Source organism: Pavona decussata, unplaced genomic scaffold, assembly GCF_977016875.1.
Source record: "Pavona decussata unplaced genomic scaffold, jaPavDecu1.1 SCAFFOLD_184, whole genome shotgun sequence".
Classification (NCBI taxonomy): Eukaryota; Metazoa; Cnidaria; class Anthozoa; order Scleractinia; family Agariciidae; genus Pavona; species Pavona decussata.
The window spans coordinates 766562-783731 of NW_028145593.1; the positions used below are offsets into that span (position 1 = coordinate 766562).

The window sequence follows — 17170 nt, forward strand, 5'->3', positions numbered from 1 at the left end:
GCCCAAAGTTAAATAAGCGCCCAGGGCGGTTAATCGAATAAATACGGTAACCTGTACGACAGTTTTTCCCAAATTGGACCTTAGTAAGTTTGATAAAAACGTGACTACCCCCAGTTTGTGTTAATAGGCACCGATACCCCTTTCTCCAAGAAAAGCGGGGATAGCCACGCATGTTTGTGAGATAATTAACAAAAATTATTATAGAAACGCTTTAAAATACATAACAATGTACAGCATACTAAACAGCACCACAGAAAAGTACGGCTCAGTTGCTTTCATTTGAATAGTCACACTTTAGGATTTCACCCACACACTTAAACTTTGCGATTTCCTCCACACACTAAAAAAATTATAAAGACCTTGCACAACATACTAAACACTACCAAAGTTTTTAAGGATTTCACCTGTAAACTTATAAGTTAGAACAACCAGACTCAGAATAATAAACAGCACCAAATGATTGCATGATAAATTTTATTTCATACTATTTCTAACTGAAGGAACCTCCTCGAACAGGTTTTATCACTAGTAACAACATTTCCCTTAAGACTTGATCTATTGGCTGTTTAAATAATGCCTTTGGTTATCCATCCCCTCCCTCCCCTCCCCTCCTGTTTTTTTCTTCGTTTAACATTGTCCAACTGACCCAGATTTTAGCGGTATTGCACCAAAAGAGAAAATTCAAACAACATTGATTATCAAGATTAAGTTCCCCAGCAGTGAGGTTACCAAATTCACTTTCACTTAAGAGTGTCATAGTGATACGATACTTGTTTTGCCAAATCGAACCACAACAATGGTGGTTGTGCAACTTGGCTTTGTGACAGTAACTGTCCATTTCATATGGTCTTCGGTTTCTGCACCTCCTGGCTTCAGATGCCCCTTCTTTTTAACTCCCAGCTGATCAGACTCTAAGTTTAGGATCCATGTCCTATAGCATGTTTTCAGTTGATTGTATCTTGTTGCTGTTGTTAGTCAAAATAATCAACATGGGACCCAGAAGAGAAAGTGGTCTTCAATATGCTGATCAGTTTCCGTGCTGACTCATCTGGTGAAAGGATTTTATTCTGAAAATGAATTTTTATCTTTGAATAACAAGTACATGTGTAATATACACCCTGTACAGGTTTTCGACATTAGGGAGAGAGACCAAGGGGCAGGTAGTTTGAGCAGCGGGGAGGGGGGGGGGGAACTTTGCCTCGCCCCACTGTCACATACCCCTGGGTCTTCAGGAATGCCCGGCTGTACTGTTGTCTGATCAATTGGCTAAAGGCCAGTTTATAGGCTACAATTTGTTGGCCATATCCAAGAGGCCATTTGGCACAGGCTGTAGTTGAAAGCTGAGTCCAATGGTCCATGTTATCCCTTGTTTCTTTTGTTATCTGACTCATTATCCTGCACTACATTGTACTTGTTACCCTGTGTACCAGAGGTGTCCTCTATCTATCATCTCATATCGAATGCACGCTCATGCTCGCTGAATAATTGTTAAATAGAAAGAGGATCAGTGAACAGGCTGCCAGTTATCTACTAAATAATAATAGTACTTACTTGCTGTTAACTAGCCTTGAAGGTTTCCGCGATTTCTTGATTGTTACATGTGTCGCATATTTCCTCGTACATGTCTGTTTGCAGAGGGCCAGGAGCATAGCTCAGAACTCGCACATTTGCCTGAGGAAAACACAATGACAGGTGTATTGAGTGGTTCATTCATTTCAAGAGAATGGTGCAGCTCTTTAGCGCTTATTCTAGCCCCGTGGAGATTCTAGAGACTTATTGAGAGGCCTGCGGAGTTCTAGAACTCGTGTTTTTGAAGGCCGGTTAGCTCAGTTGGTAGAGTGCCGGACTACCGTGCGGGAGGTCGCGGGTTCAAACCCCTGCCGGACCACACACTAAGGGTCTTGAAATAACTGAGGAGAAAGTGCTGCCTTTGCCTTGACATCCGCAAATGGTTAGACTTTCTAGTCTTCTCGGATAAGGACGATAAACCGTAGGCCCCGTCTCACAAACCTTGTTTGTTAATAACTCTGTGGGACGTTAAAGAACCCACTCACTGTTCGCAAAGAGTAGGGGACGTAGTTCCCGGTGTTGTGGTCTGGTCTTTGTGTGTATATTCTCATGATTGGGTGGGTAAATGATTGGAGATATTAGCTGCATCAAGCTACTGTAAAGATCCCCGGGTAAATAAAGATATGATGATGATGATGATGATAATGATGATGATGTTGGGATCCCTGTGGAGATTCTGGAATCGGTTTCTGGTAAGGGTGGGCTAAAATCGATACCAGATATGCGATACTGGAGCTTTCTTGAAAAATATCGATTCTTGTAAGAAATATTGGCTGTTTCAATCCCTTTGGACGCTTCTCACGTGACCACTCACTTGAAAACTAAAAAGTTGTTCGAGTGCAATAAACTAATAGTTATTGCTATGAAAATTAAAAAAAAGAGAGAGATTATATGTACCTCCTCTTTAGCCAGCACTTGACACATCATGTCCCGAGCTGCTTTTCCAGTGCAGTACAAAGAGAAATAAGAAAAATGATTCTACTGCCATGAGTGATGACATATTGACTACAGTGCAGTTAGCATCTTTAAATCTGTGAAGAAACTTTGATCTGAGGAAAGGATACACAAACCACCACACCAGTAAGTATTATATCTTTGAGGTCAATTAAAAAAGAAATTTATGTGACAATAATCGAAGGGCTGAGAGCAGATAGATTGTCCTATGTTAAATTCTAGGTCACATGACTTCCTCATTTTGATCAAGTTTTTGCATGCGTGTGGTCTTCAGTATAGTTGGAAAATGTGCCCTCCCCACCCCCCCCCCCCCCACGGGTTTATGCTTACCCCTAAATATCAAGTCAGTGAAAGAAAAGCAGAGAAGTGGAAAAATTAAGTGAAAAAACAAACAACAACAACAACAACAACAGTGATGTGCTTTAATTGAATTGAAGGCCACATGCAGAAATTTAGGTCACACGTTTGACAAAATGAAAAATCAGCCTAAAATTTGATAAAAGATGGTTATGCTCTCAGCCCTTCAATAAAATTACATTGCTGATGTTTCAAACAGTTGGTCAAATGTGTTTGTAAAATACTATGTACTGTAAATACATATTTTCATAACTAGTACAATAATTATTATATTTCCCTATGGTGGGAGTGCTAAGGTATACTTGGGATGGGTAGGTAAAAATGAGACCAAGTTGTTAGACTCAAAAAAGTCTTGTTTAAAGGCTTCAACTGGACTCAAAAACCAACCACTCAGAACATGATAAAAAAATTCCAAATGAAATTACTCTGTATACATTCTGTAAACCCCATGTCTCTGCTAAGCCCTTTCCTGCCAAAACAAGTCCACCAGATAATTTCTAGTCCAAAACAGTAATTTATTATTGTCTCCTGTTTCTATAAAAAAATTTTTATTCCAATGGGAAATTCACAAGGCACACTTGGGATTGCATTATGTGCAAAATAACAAAATAGAAAACCATTGATTAATCACAATTAAAGTGGTGTGTGCAAAAATTAGGCCCTGAGTGACTCTTGATCTCACATTTTGAAAATTCTCCCCCTCTTTACAAGGAAAAACAAGGCAATAAGGAAGGAGAATCTAGCATTTTATCAGTCACTTGGGGCTCTTTTCCAGGCACTCCTTCAATTGTGAATTTTGTTACATTAAAAAAATACACATCTGTACAGTATAAGTAATTATATACATTGTAAAATGTGGTCTCCCCCGAGACTAGCCATCCACAGGACAATCACATACATGTAACTGTCTCGTGTAAAAAAATTGAATGACAATTTTCCCACAAATAAAAAAAACAAGTTTCATGGAGAATGCCAGAAGGTGCTACAACATAGATGTACTGTATTTACCAAACATAAAATCTTACATTAAAAACAGAGAAGAAGAAATATTGAGGTTGAAATAATCTTGAAGGGCCTCTGAGCACTGCCTGACAGATCCTTAATACATTTTGATACATCACCAAGTGATCCAGCATTATTCACAAGAATGGCATGAGTGTGTTTAGATGGTTCAACCTAGTAAACACAAAGAGACTGCCCAAAAATTAAAATTTATTATTCAACACAATCATTGTAACACTGCCCAAAATATGGTCATGGTGCAAATGATAAATTATTCGTCATGGACCCACAGTCAATGGATACAGTGTAATATCCTGTGACATAGGCAATTTCTTGTAGGGTGGAGAAAAATGGCAAAATTAAGACAATCCCAAGCTCTTCTGCAATAAAACTGAGAGGTCTCTGGTTTCAATGTGTTGAATAATTAAACAGTTATCCCTTGTAAAAATTTCAGCGAGATCTCGCCGAGATCTCGGTTATCTCGCCGAGATTGGCGAGATCTCGCCGAGTTGACCGAGATCTCGGCGAGATTTCAGTAATTCTCGGCGAGAATTTCAGCGGGCAAAAAATTTCTGCGAGATCTCGCCGAGATCGCGTTAATCTCGCCGAGGTAGGCGAGATCTCGCCGAGGTAACCGAGATCTCGGCGAGATTTCAGTAATTCTCGGCGTGATTTTTAGAGGGCAAACTTTTCAGCGAGATCTCGCCGAGATTGCGTTAATCTCGCCGAGGGAGGCGAGATCTCGGCGAGATTTTTAGAGGGCGAAAAACTTCAGCGAGATCTCGCCGAGATTGCGGTTGCGTCTTCCATCTCGGCGAGATTCGCGGCGAGATTTTTGGGGGCACCGAGACAGGCGAGATCTCGCCGAGACAAATGCGATCTTGGCGAGAAAACCAAAATCTTGCCGAGACAACCATGATCTCGACAAGACACCGCGATCTTCGCCAGATTCGAAACGAAGACATGTGAACTCTTTAGTGGTAAGGATTAAGTTATGAGGTTGAATGAGTTAACATACTTATTTACTATCATAAAATGAATTCATTGACCTGATAATCTTATCGTTTTATTTTGTAAATCTTTAACTGACCTTTTTAGGCGATTTTTGTCCCTCAAAAGGCCGTTTCAGTCATGTCGTAATGCCTGCTGTGAACGATTTTTCGGTACGGGTAGCACCATTTTTGAAAACGCGTTCTTTCCCTTTTCATTACACTGTCTTCAGTTGTCGACATTTTTTGATTGTGTTCTTTTCCCTGACAATCTGTCTCTCAATCCTCGTAAACAACTTGCCGTCTCGCGGCTTGCCACTTGACAAATGGCGCGAAAGTCCCCAATAACAACGTGAATTGGGCGATGTGATTGGTTAATTCAATCACGCCACCCGGCGATGCTCGCGTAAACTAAAAAAAAGTTTGACTGAAATTTGAGGTTTGCGAGGCCACAAAAATTAATCCTGCTCTTAACCGCAGAAAATATGAAAAGTTAAACTTCATGACAAGTTAACCATTCGTTTACGGCTGGAAATCATGATTAAAGAACCTGTGGTCAACCGGAGAATAGCACACAAGGGATATGATGAGCACTAGTCAACTAAAATGATGCTGATTAACAAACTACGGTACCCGAACTAACTGAACTGCACACTATGAAATCAGTCACCGCACATTTGTTACGGAACACGGAATGTCCTGGATAATTAAGGTGCTGGAGAAGGAGGACTTAAAATTTGCTAAAGGGATGTTCAAGCTCGTTAAGCTATAAGCGTGTTAAGAATCAACTTAGTGGAAGTGACCATCAAGTTTGCGCGAGAATTGAGATTTTAATGGCTTTCTTCCACAGCCTTGTATCTCTTGATTGAGAAAGAGGTTAGTTTCTTATATTATTTATCCGTATTTCATCTTACTTAATAGCTTAAAGAAACACTGAGAGTAAAAGAGTTTGTTTAGAAATCGGTAGAAGCTTTCACAAAGCGTAATTAGCTACACGAACGATTTCATCTTTATAACTCGAAACCTCGAAGGTAAAATTTTTGAAATAAATTGTTGGTGATTCACAACTTCTATATTCGTTTTCAATTTGAAGCAGTTAGTTGGTATAATTTATTTACATCATAAGCTTACCGCTTAGTTTCGCTCTTTTGTCCAGATTTCCCAGCCGTAATGATTCAAATGATACCGGTAGAAAGTAAGTGGTTGTTTACTTACAGAAGTTACATATTCACTTTTTCGTGGAAAATGCTTAGGGGCGTCTTGAGAACGTAGTTCGGTTATGAGTATCCTTCCAATGTTATTCCGCTGATTAAGAATTTCAAACCAAAAGGCTTTACTTTCACGTCTGACGATCAAATTTTCAGTACGCTCGCTCGCCGAGATCCCGCCAGGGATTCCTCGCCGCAATTTTTTGGCCGTCGAAATTCTCATCTCACCGAGATCTCGCCACTAATCTCGGCGCGTTTTTGGCCGCCGAGATTTGGCGAGATCTCGGCGCGTTTTTGGCCGCCGAGATTTTCATCTCGCCGAGATCTCGCCACAAATCTCGGCGCGTTTTTGGCCGCCGAGATTTTCATCTCGCCGAGATCTTGCCACTAATCTCGGCGCGTTTTTGGCCGCCGAGATTTGGCGAGATCTCGGCGCGTTTTTGGCCGCCGAGATTTTCATCTCGCCGAGATCTCGCCACAAATCTCGGCGCGTTTTTGGCCGCCGAGATTTAGCGAGATCTCGGCGCGTTTTTGGCCGCCGAGATTTTCATCTCGCCGAGATCTCGCCACTAATCTCGGCGCGTTTTTGGCCGCCGAGATTTTCATCTCGCCGAGATCTTGCCACTAATCTCGGCGGCCAAAAACGCGCCGAGATCGCGGCCGAGATGAAAATCTCGGCGGCCAAAAACGCGCCGAGATCTCGCCCGCGATCTCGGCCGAGATCTCGGCGAGATCTCGGAAAAATTTTCACAAGGGATCCTGCTCGGTCTTTTGATTTCAGCAATTTCAGTGACTGCAGCCTTGTCGGCTATATCAGGTGAATTATTCCATGGCATTTCACAGGATAATCTTGTGTAACAAATCTACTAACTTGAGGCATATAGTGCATATTAGATATATTAGGGAAGTGGGAGGGGGAAGGGGTGGTTTGTAAAGAAACTGTGGTACTACTGCATTGGTGGGGAGTGGAGACAAACGTTTGGTGTATCTGAACTTAACAGAGTTGATAACTAAACTTGGTAATTTGGCCACCGCATTAAGCTCAATTTGAGTGGTGATGTTTCAAGATTGGATGCTGACAAAGAGCTAATGCTCTAAACATGAGCACTCAAATTTCTTTACAAAAAAATAATACCTACTCTGTTGATAAAACCAAACATTACAGATAATTATGTTTAGCTTGCTTTTTGTTCTTTTTGCTCAGATTGGCCAAGTTTTTGGTATACTGCCCTAATAAATTCCCTCAGCTGATGTTGCTCCAATCTTTCATCTTCTGCTGTGTGGGAATAAAAATGGAATATTGAACACTTGCTTTAATCATGAATTTTTACTCAAAATGAGGTGTGTAAATTAGGGCAAAAAAATCTGGGGGCAATGTTTCCTGAAGGAATTAAGTGGCTGACTAACTGGACCGAAAAAAGCCTAACAAGTTACCACCCATTGAAGGCCACATGAAAAACCCTGACCAGCAAATCTGAGCTAAGGCAACAAAAAGTGAGCAAACAATTGTGCTATTATAAAGATATGGGTTCTAGTGGTTATAACTGAAGCCTTCTAATAATTGAACTTTAATATTCCAGATATATACATACTTGTACTCTCATCTGTTATTAGTGCCTTCAAAAGAACCCCCAAATTCAGACCTGAAATATTTAATTCATCCTGAAAGGAACTCTGCACGTATGGACTGAAACGCCTATTATAGTACAGAAAATAGGTCTCACCAATTAGTTGCAACTCGGTAATTTTTTTTCTTCTTTTTTTTTTTTGTCCTTCTTGTGATTTTTCTTAATTACCTCCACTTAATTCTATTTGTTTTGTCTTTGATTGTAATAACTGTAATTATAACATTAATTTTATCCTTAAACAGTTGTAAGTGTGGCCTGCCTAGATTAGCTCTCACTACCTGCAGGCCAGTCTCTCTTTTTCACTAAATTTTTGAATTTATGAGTAAACTTGAAACTTGGACTGTAATATGGTGCTACAATGTAGGATCTGAGTGTGATTTCATCTGTCAAAATTCTATTGTTTCCCTGAAGCATGTACGATCACCACATAAGGTGCAGTAAACTCATTGTACAATTTGTCGCTGAACATGTAACATACAGTCAACTCTCACCTTGTGGGCACCTCACTATTGCAGACACCCTGACAATACAGACAGCAGCTGTACCTTTGACAGAAATTAATTTAAAGATACATGTAATTATTGGTTTACCATTAAAGAAGTAAATAATACTTATAACTGTTAGAATCAAAATTTGGACAAATTTTACACGTATACAATGCCCTGAGCTTTAGCTTATAATTATTCGGAAATTATAATAAATATTATATTTACAAGTAAGATTTGACAGAATGAAGAGTATATAAATGTATTTATAATCCACTAACCTTACTGAAGGCATTATTTGCAGTTTCTTCCAATGTCTTCATCTCACCAAGACTGGCAACAATAACATGAACTGCAACAAATATGGTACTAGCTTAAATGAAGTCACATCTTAATTTCCTCATTTAGGTTGGGAGGAACAAAGTCCTTAATCATTTGAGAATTACTTGTCATTAATTAACGCCACACCATCATAAACAAACCTAACACTCATGAATGTAACTTTAAACTGGGAGATACGCTGTAACTATATAACTCAAGACAGCTACAGTTCTCTAGCACCAATTGTACCATATTTCTCATTCTCACCCTCGCCATTATGATGCCAAATGAACTCATAACTCTCCTTACCATTCACCACTAAATTCTGTCTGAGTCTGATTGGCTGACAGTCAGTCTACATCATGCATGACCAGTATTTTCAAGAATGAAATGAACATTCAAATTCCTTTTTGTAATGTCCGGCATTTGAATGGAATCTTGAAGATTAAATTTTCTCTTGAAATCTTTCAAAAAAAAGATACATTTTAACTTTATAAAAAAATAAAAAATAGTTAGCTAAGGGATAAAACAAATTTATTGTTATTGTTGAAATACTTGATGTTGTAATGTAAAGAAGAATTCATTAAGCTTTATACCATCAATAAACTAGCTAAGGAATTTTTATGAGATTACTCTGAAATCTTGCTGGTAATGTTCAAAACTGACATGTAAATTTCAAAACTCAATTCAAATTTCAAAAATATTGGTCGGTTGTATTGTACAACTGACTGTAAGTAGATCATGTGACATCATAATATTATAGTCTTCATCTGCAGAGAGATCAAGTCACTATCCATACTAGCGTGTGCCATCCAGTGAAAATATCCAGATGGATTTTTAACTTAGCACTTAATTTCCACAAAAAAAACCTTCAACTCATCTTCCAGATCATTAAAAAATGGGTTGCTAGTCTGTCAGACTGACTTTTGTGCACTCCAAAAGAAAATAAAAGTGGTGGACAATAAATATTATTTGAACTGTCTGATATTAAATCTGACATTTCAAAAGAAATAAAAGAAAATCAAACTCCCCTTCAAAATCTATGATGAATCTACATACACAGCTACATGTAAATGCGCCATTTTTCAATAATCAAAATTGAGGGGGGAGGGGGCTGTGGCGTTATATACCCGCCAAAATTCAAGCTGTTGTATGCAACATTGTTGCTAATTAAATTATTGGTCGTTTTTTCAATCCAATATTTGTCTGCTATAATTCAACATTGTGTATTGACAATTCAACATTCATATTTCAAAATGCAATATTCAACTTCTATAATTCAACATTGTGCATTGACAATTAAACATTCATATTTCAAAATGCAATATTCAACTTCTATAATTCCACATTTTGCATTGACAATTTAACATCCATATCTCAAATACCATTCACATGCGACATTCAACTTTCCTTCCTTCACATGCGACATTCGTCTATTTCACTGCGATGTTGATGCTCGGTGTGTGAGATTATGGTGCGGAGTGCGATATGCTTTCAGCGGAGTGCGATATGCTTGCAGCGCAATGCATTCTTGTTTGGACATTGAACTTCGCGCTTGGGCCAATCTCGTACCCAGAGTCTTCAGGCTTTTTGGTCAGCGGGGCAACGCCGGGAAGACTCTGGGGACATCGAAAAAATTCAATTTTTTTGATTGGCTGTTCCGTAACGGTTTCCATTGTTTTACCGCAGAAATCCTGCGGTAATAAAATTTGATGTCCCCAGAGTCTTCCCGGCGTTGCCCCGCTGACCAAAAAGCCTGAAGACTCTGGGTACGAGATTGCGCTTGGGCAGGAGCCGACCTTGAGATGGTAAGCCGCTGTGCAAAATATGACCATCATACACCAGTGTTTTTTCGGTTATCGCGATCACAAGGAGTCCACAAAATTTGTGAAAAAGAAATAAATTAATAAATTATTGACTTACGTTGTTCGTTTCTTGCGGTTTTCTATAGTGCTCATTTGCATAAAATTTACGCGACAGCACTAATGTCGTGTACTGAGTTGTGCGCGAGCGGATCTAAGCTCTGCTGACTTTACTATATATATTGACAAGGGAGGCAACTTTTTCCCGAAACAATTTGAACACACTTAGCAAAATAGCTTTGAACGTTCGACTTGTTCGCCGCTTTGCAACCAAATTCGTATCAAATGAAAGCTAGATAAATTTGGGAACACACTTACCTGTCAGAATCCCAAGAAGAAACAATTTTGAGCCAGCATTTTAGCTCCGTTTTAGAGGTTTTGCTCGGTGTATTTTTTCGCATCAGCTGCGGCCAGTTACCTTGGCGCAGACGTCACAGATTTACGCGCCATCACGAGCGAAATGTCGCTTCTCCCTACCTCGCAAAGATGTTTTTGCGCGACAGCTATGGTCAGTCATCGCTCCCTGTTTAGTCACAAATTGCGCGAACTGACATTCTACTTTGGTTATATTTACAAAATTTAGTTTTGCGCGACAAGTCGGCCGAAAATTTTTTCCGGTCTCGCGTATCAACCATTTTACACTTTAGTTTTAACTTCCAGTTTGTATAGGAATACTTATCGAATAATTATTATTTTATCAATAGGTCATGCATTTTACAGTTGTGCTTAGTGACCTGGTCTTGAATCGGAAGCGAGGCTGGGGGTGACCTTGTTTTGATACAAACCTCACTGCTTATCATATGTAGATCATACTCTTCTTATGCTAACTATTTGCATTTACATATGAAAAGTAGTGAGTCTGTATCAAAACAAGGTCAACCCCAGCCTTGCTTCCAAAGACCAGGTCACTAAGCACACAACTGTAAAATGGCCTATTATTTATGCTTCAAGTTTAAAACTAAGAGTCGGCATTTGGTCAGCGGGCAGATATCTTTAAATTTGGCTTTGTCTCACCTGCCTCGCTTCCAGTCACTTATGATCCCTTATTTTGGACGATAGCTGATTTAATTATTAAGCAGGGACGAAGGGAGTGGTTACTTCCTGCTTGCACTTTGCGCTTGCTCTCATCATCCCCCACTTCAGCTTTCTGCTTGTCTCCAGCACCCCGCTTTAAAAATATGTGCTCCCCGTTCAGCCTTTCAAGTCGGTTGAGCAGGCAGTTGCTTTCATTTGCAATGTCCTTTGAAGTAGATACTTCCTGATCCAGATTTTCCCCTTGGCTATAAGTACAGGCAAGTCAATGAAAGGCCATACAGGTTGTAAACAAAAACTGATTTCTGAGATTGAGTCTTTTCTTTCATCTGGCAAAATAATGTCAATATCACATATGTCATTCTCATTAGTATCTATTGCGATTTATAAGGTACGTACAGTGACATCTGTGATGATGACTTGGACAGGATTACTAGAGAAGCTCAAAGAGAACACCCTGGAATTGGCATAAGGATGCTGAAGGGTTATCTGAGAAGTAAAGCTCTTAGCTAGAGTTCAATGGGAACGAGTTCGGCAGTCACTTCTGAGAACTGACCCTACAGGTGTATATCAAAGGTGGAGGGACTCTATTCGTCGCCGGAAGTACTGGGTCCCTGGACCCCTTGCTCTTTGGCACATTGATGGAAATCATAAACTTATACGGTGAAAGAAAAGCCGTAGCCACCTGGTGAAAAAATAAATACTGCATGGATCAATGTATTCTATGACAAATTATTTCCTCAATATACTCTTTTGAAATACTTCAAGGTCTGATTCCCTGTCATATGCCAATAAAAGGCCTTACAGAGTGTTGTATTCAAGCAATCAATATTGAAGTTTTTAATGTTTTTATGCAAACCACATACATTTCACTTGTAGTTTTGGATTATGAAGTTGTGTCCTAACAAACTGTATCACAACCAAAAAGTGTTTTGTTGATAGTTTGTTAATTTTTTTTTTACCAGAGTGGTCACCTTCCCCAATTTGCCGATGACTTGGGATTCATTGCAATTTGAATCGGAGGAGGCACTTTACTTTTCAAGGGATTTATTCCAAACAAATAGTGCTGTTAGAGTTCAAATTCAACACTTCAGTCCTCAAAAATGGCAAAGAAAATTTCTACGATTTTCCAGGATGATTCTTGGGACCTGTTTCAACTTGTTTTAATGTCTATAAAGTTATTAATATTGGACATCATGATAGGATAGTTTCACTGCCATCCATAAATACTTTTACCAATCATTAATAAAACAAAACATTTTAAAATTATCTATAACATGTGATCCTTTTATAGATGGAGAATTGTTGTGCACGGAGGAGTTGATGGTTATTCTCGATTGCCAGTGTTTTTGCATGCATCTTCAAACAATCAAGCAGCAACAGTGCTCAGACTTTTTACCAGAGCTGTTGAAGAATATGGCTTGCCTTCTCGGGTCCGCTGTGATAAAGGCGGTGAAAATTATGAAGTCGGGTGGTTTATGCTAAATCATCACAGCAGAGGACCTGGTCAAGGAAGTATCATTGCAGGTACTGTACATGGATTGAATTGTCACAAGAAGTGTCTCATTTTTTTTATGTAGTTTAATTATGACTTTTTGGAGGTTTCACATTCTGGTGTGTTTTTATGATACCAATATCACTTATATTTCATTATGAGATGGGACATACTTTCCTTTGAAATTAGCCATGTTTTGTGATAGCAAATTGTGTTTTGCAGTGGCTCACTTGAAACTGAAAGGAATATGAAATTGAACGGTCCTAACCTGATGGGCCAGAATCCAGGATGAAATGAATAATAAGAAAAAGAAAATAATAAGAAAAGAAAAAGAAAAAGAAAAGAATAAGAAAACGATAAGAAATGAATAATAAGAAAAAGAAAAAGATTGTATATTTACTAGACTAAAAGACATGATAAAGACACCACGGCTAAACTTTATGCCCAATTTTTTAGACCAAAATAGCCCCAAATCTAGATTTTAGTGCAAGAATGAGTTGATCTATATCAGAGATTTTGAAGCCATTCAAAATACTCGCAGTCGTTTATTATCATGTTTAAAAACTCTCGGCAAAACCTGATAATACACTTCTGTTTGTTTTTTAAACACTACTTAAAAACAGTCAACCTGTTTGAAGTGCCCTGTTGGCCATTCACCTATGCTTAATACAGGTTTGACTGTGTGTGCCAATGAAAAAAAATTTAGTGTATTATCTCATAGGTGAGTGGCAGATTCAGCCAAGAACATCCTTTAGCCTTTTATTTTAGTAATTCTAAATAAAGGTTGTTGTGTGATGGGTGCACTCCGATACAGTGTATGAGATGTTGTGCATTGTAAATGAAGTCATGTTGACTAATACAGGGCATTCATCACAGTATCGTTAACCAAAAAAAAAGGGGTGGGAAAATTTGATCTCTTTTATGCCCACTTGGGAATCCAAGTCTTTCCTTCAATGTTTTATTCTTATAGGTAGAAGTACCCACAATCAAAGAATCGAGCGGTTATGGAGAGACGTGTGCTGCGATTGCCTTTCCCTATTTTACCAGATTTTTCAATATCTTGAGATGCATAATATACTCGATGCTGACAATGACATACACATTTGGTGTTTACACATGGTTTATCTCCCAATGATCAACCAACATTTGGAAACTTGGAAAGCTTCATGGGTTCACCATCCACTGCGTACTGAAGGTAACAAGTCCCCAAAGCAACTGTGGATTGGTGGACTGCATGTGACACAATTTGGCGAGGCTATCTTGAGCAATACTCAAGATCCAGTAACAGAGGTAAGCGATGGGCGGAGGAGATTTTTCCTTGGAGGAGTATTTCCTTGGATAGACCTAATGTGATAATGACATTTTTTCCAGTGGAATTTGTATAGGAAATCTCACAACCTCGAGTACAATTCATGCCAAGGTACATGTGAAAGGCGAGGGCAATTTTAGAACTTTCAAAACATCACGAGTACCTATTAATAAAATTATATGACTAGGCTACAATAATGATTTTTACATTTTATTAACTTGTGTAACATTGAACAACATCCTTTTAGTGAAAAAAGAGTAAGAGTAATACTCGTCGTCACCAAAATAATCATTGTATATGCCTTTCTTCTTCTACTGGTTTGTGTAGTCTAGTGCTTGTTGGGGACTTGTTTCGTAAAATGATTTGCACCAACCAATGTTCGAAGTGCACAAGTCTTTTCAAAAAGCTTATAAGCCAAGTCTACCCAAATGTCAACAGTTAATAACTGATATTATGTTACATTGCTGTTTAGAAAGAAATACGACAATATGGAGTAGACTGGGATGGACCAGTAAGTGCAGGCGAGGACAACGTTGTGCAAGTCCCTGATACTACGTGCCCACTTGATGATCACAACCTATCGTTATTAATGCAAGCAGTTGACTACAGAGTCGATGATAACAATTATGGGATTTCTCTTTACACTGACACCGTAGCTGAAGTTACAAGATTGCTTCAAGATCACAGACTTGGTGTTTTCTAAAAACTTACTTGCCTTGTAATTATACTGTATGCCTGTACAGTACATAACTATTAGTTTACAACATAAGAGACATATAGTAAGTGTGGTTTTCCGCTGGCTGGGGAACGCAAGAAGCGGAAAACGTTTTTCTCACACACGGCTGGGAGTCTGGGTTCTAGTGGAAGGGGTTTTTAGGTCACGTGGTTTGTGCAACGTACAGTTGTTGTTTGCCATCCACCATTGCCTGACCTGCCCAGCCCACTCGCCCCCTTTTAAGTGATTTTTGAATTAGTGGTTGTTAATAAAGGTCAGGCTGCGTGTTTCGGCTTGGCATGGCTCCCAGTTGTGTGTGAGAAATACCAATGTTTCAGCAAATTTATGTCCTTCATCTCGAGGATACTTCATGATAAATAAAATATTCTGGAAATCTTTAACGTTTAAACTGATCAGAAATTAACAATAACATTAACGCCAACAAAACAATCTTACGTCTAAAAATACAACAAGTAATTTTGGTTGTTGTGACATCATTTATCATTTATCAGTTACTGTTATTCTGACCAATGACAATGCCATTACATGCCAGTAACTGGAAATTTTCCATGTCACAATATATTTCAAAAGTGATCCCAGTTTTTTAAAAGACATTTAATTCTATCATCTGTATTGGTAGACAATGGCTACGCTACAAGACAAAATTTTGCAATTTAAAATCTTTATTTTGTAAACAAGAATTTGTCTTTCAGTGTCATCTTTTACTAGTAAACAACACAACATTTCAAAAGTATGTGCAAATGAAAGTTAAAATATTATAGCACATAAACTTGTTGTCATTCTCTCCATCTTAATGTCAACTAGATAGACAATTCCAAAGAGTTTGTAAACTGTAACAAAACCAGGAAAAAAGGCATAAATTCCAGCCACAACTGCCAACAGGACAACTTTGAGAGAATTGAACTCCCATGTTGCCATTAACTGTGGAATTTCGTTATCCTGTCCATTTTAATTTCAACTTCTGTATATAAACAATTCCAAAGAGTTTGTTAACTGTAACCAAATCAGGAAAAAAAAGTATAAATCAGCGTGCAAAGAAGGTTGTGTCTGCTAGCCCGTGGGTAGCGGATTTTGCTATTAGGCTAGTGAATTTTGTTCTTAACTTGCCTGACGGGCAAGTGAAGTTTTTGAGTACTTCAAATGACAGAAGAACTGTGTAATCAATCCTAAGCATCAAAACGTTTTGGGGGCTGATTGAAATGACTTTTGTGCTTGCACATGCTAGCTACAGATTGCCCGAATGGCAAGCTGTAAAACTGACTTTCTTTGCACCCTGTGTAAATAGAAAATATTAAACACAGTTAAAAGCATTTCCAGCCACAACTGCCAACAGGGCAACTTTGAAAGAATCATACTCCCAGGTTGCCATTAACTGTGGAATGACAAGTTCACACAAGCTCGTTGACGTGTATATGCTATCGCTGTCGGGGCTGACATCAACTCTGATACCACAGGAATTCAACATTTCCCCACCAGTAGTGAACTTTAGTAATCTCTTTAGATCTGCAAAGGAAAAATTGGCAATGTTACATGTATGTTAGCTTCTCCATTGATATCTCCCCACCACTGGAAATTGGAAAGCATTCATTTATTGGCTTCCCAACAGTACAACGACTTTTTTATGGCTACCACTATCCTATAGACAGTGTTGCGGTTATGCTGCCAAATGCTGCAAATCCATTCTTCCACAATATACATGCAATTACAAGAGAAGAAGCAGGCCTTTATTCTATGAAATATCTTTCAACCAACTGAATTTTTCATGCAGCTGTAGTTGTACATCCCTTTTCAGAATACAGAGGGGCTTGACTGCACAGCAGGTTTTGCGAGTGCTCAAACTGGATTGGGGCATGTTTGGTGCTTGCCCCCAGCCCCCTCCCACAAAAACCCGCTTGAGCACTCCAAAAAAGCATCTTGCACAGGCGAGAGACATGCTGGTAAACTAATACAGTATCAAGAACAAACATGGTACTTGCCTTCTTCATCACTCTCCTCAACATTATCGTATGAATGTTAGCCAACACGGCCATTGCAGCATTAGAACCACTTGTACCAGGTTTCAGTCTGATCAGGCTTTTGACTGCATCTGGGGTTAGCTTTGAGGTGGAAACAACACTCATGTCCAATACATTCGACCTGAGTCCGGTTGAGCGGATTGAGTCTGATCGCGACCGGAACCGGAAATGAGTGCAAGGTGTCGGTGGTACCGGAAGTAAGGGGTTA

At 39.0% G+C, this 17170-nt stretch overlaps 1 protein-coding gene and 1 pseudogene across 2 annotated transcripts; one reads left to right on the top strand and one right to left on the bottom strand.

Moving 5' to 3' along the window:
* Window positions 1–514: 514 nt before the first annotated feature.
* LOC146462806 (sepiapterin reductase-like) lies at window positions 515–10035 on the bottom strand (annotated as a pseudogene). Its single transcript, XR_014857037.1, has 6 exons — window positions 9899–10035; window positions 8474–8544; window positions 3906–4056; window positions 2467–2618; window positions 1552–1671; window positions 515–1067 (listed from the first exon to the last, which is right to left on the bottom strand). The product of XR_014857037.1 is annotated as a sepiapterin reductase-like (transcript).
* Window positions 10036–11802: 1767 nt separating this feature from the next.
* On the top strand, window positions 11803–15627 carry LOC146462807 (uncharacterized). Its single transcript, XM_085085216.1, has 4 exons — window positions 11803–12070; window positions 12702–12934; window positions 13873–14192; window positions 14684–15627. Exons 2-4 carry the CDS (start codon window positions 12886–12888, stop codon window positions 14912–14914), a joined length of 600 nt encoding a protein of 199 aa, XP_084941342.1. The 5' UTR covers window positions 11803–12070; window positions 12702–12885; the 3' UTR covers window positions 14915–15627.
* Window positions 15628–17170: the final 1543 nt, after the last annotated feature.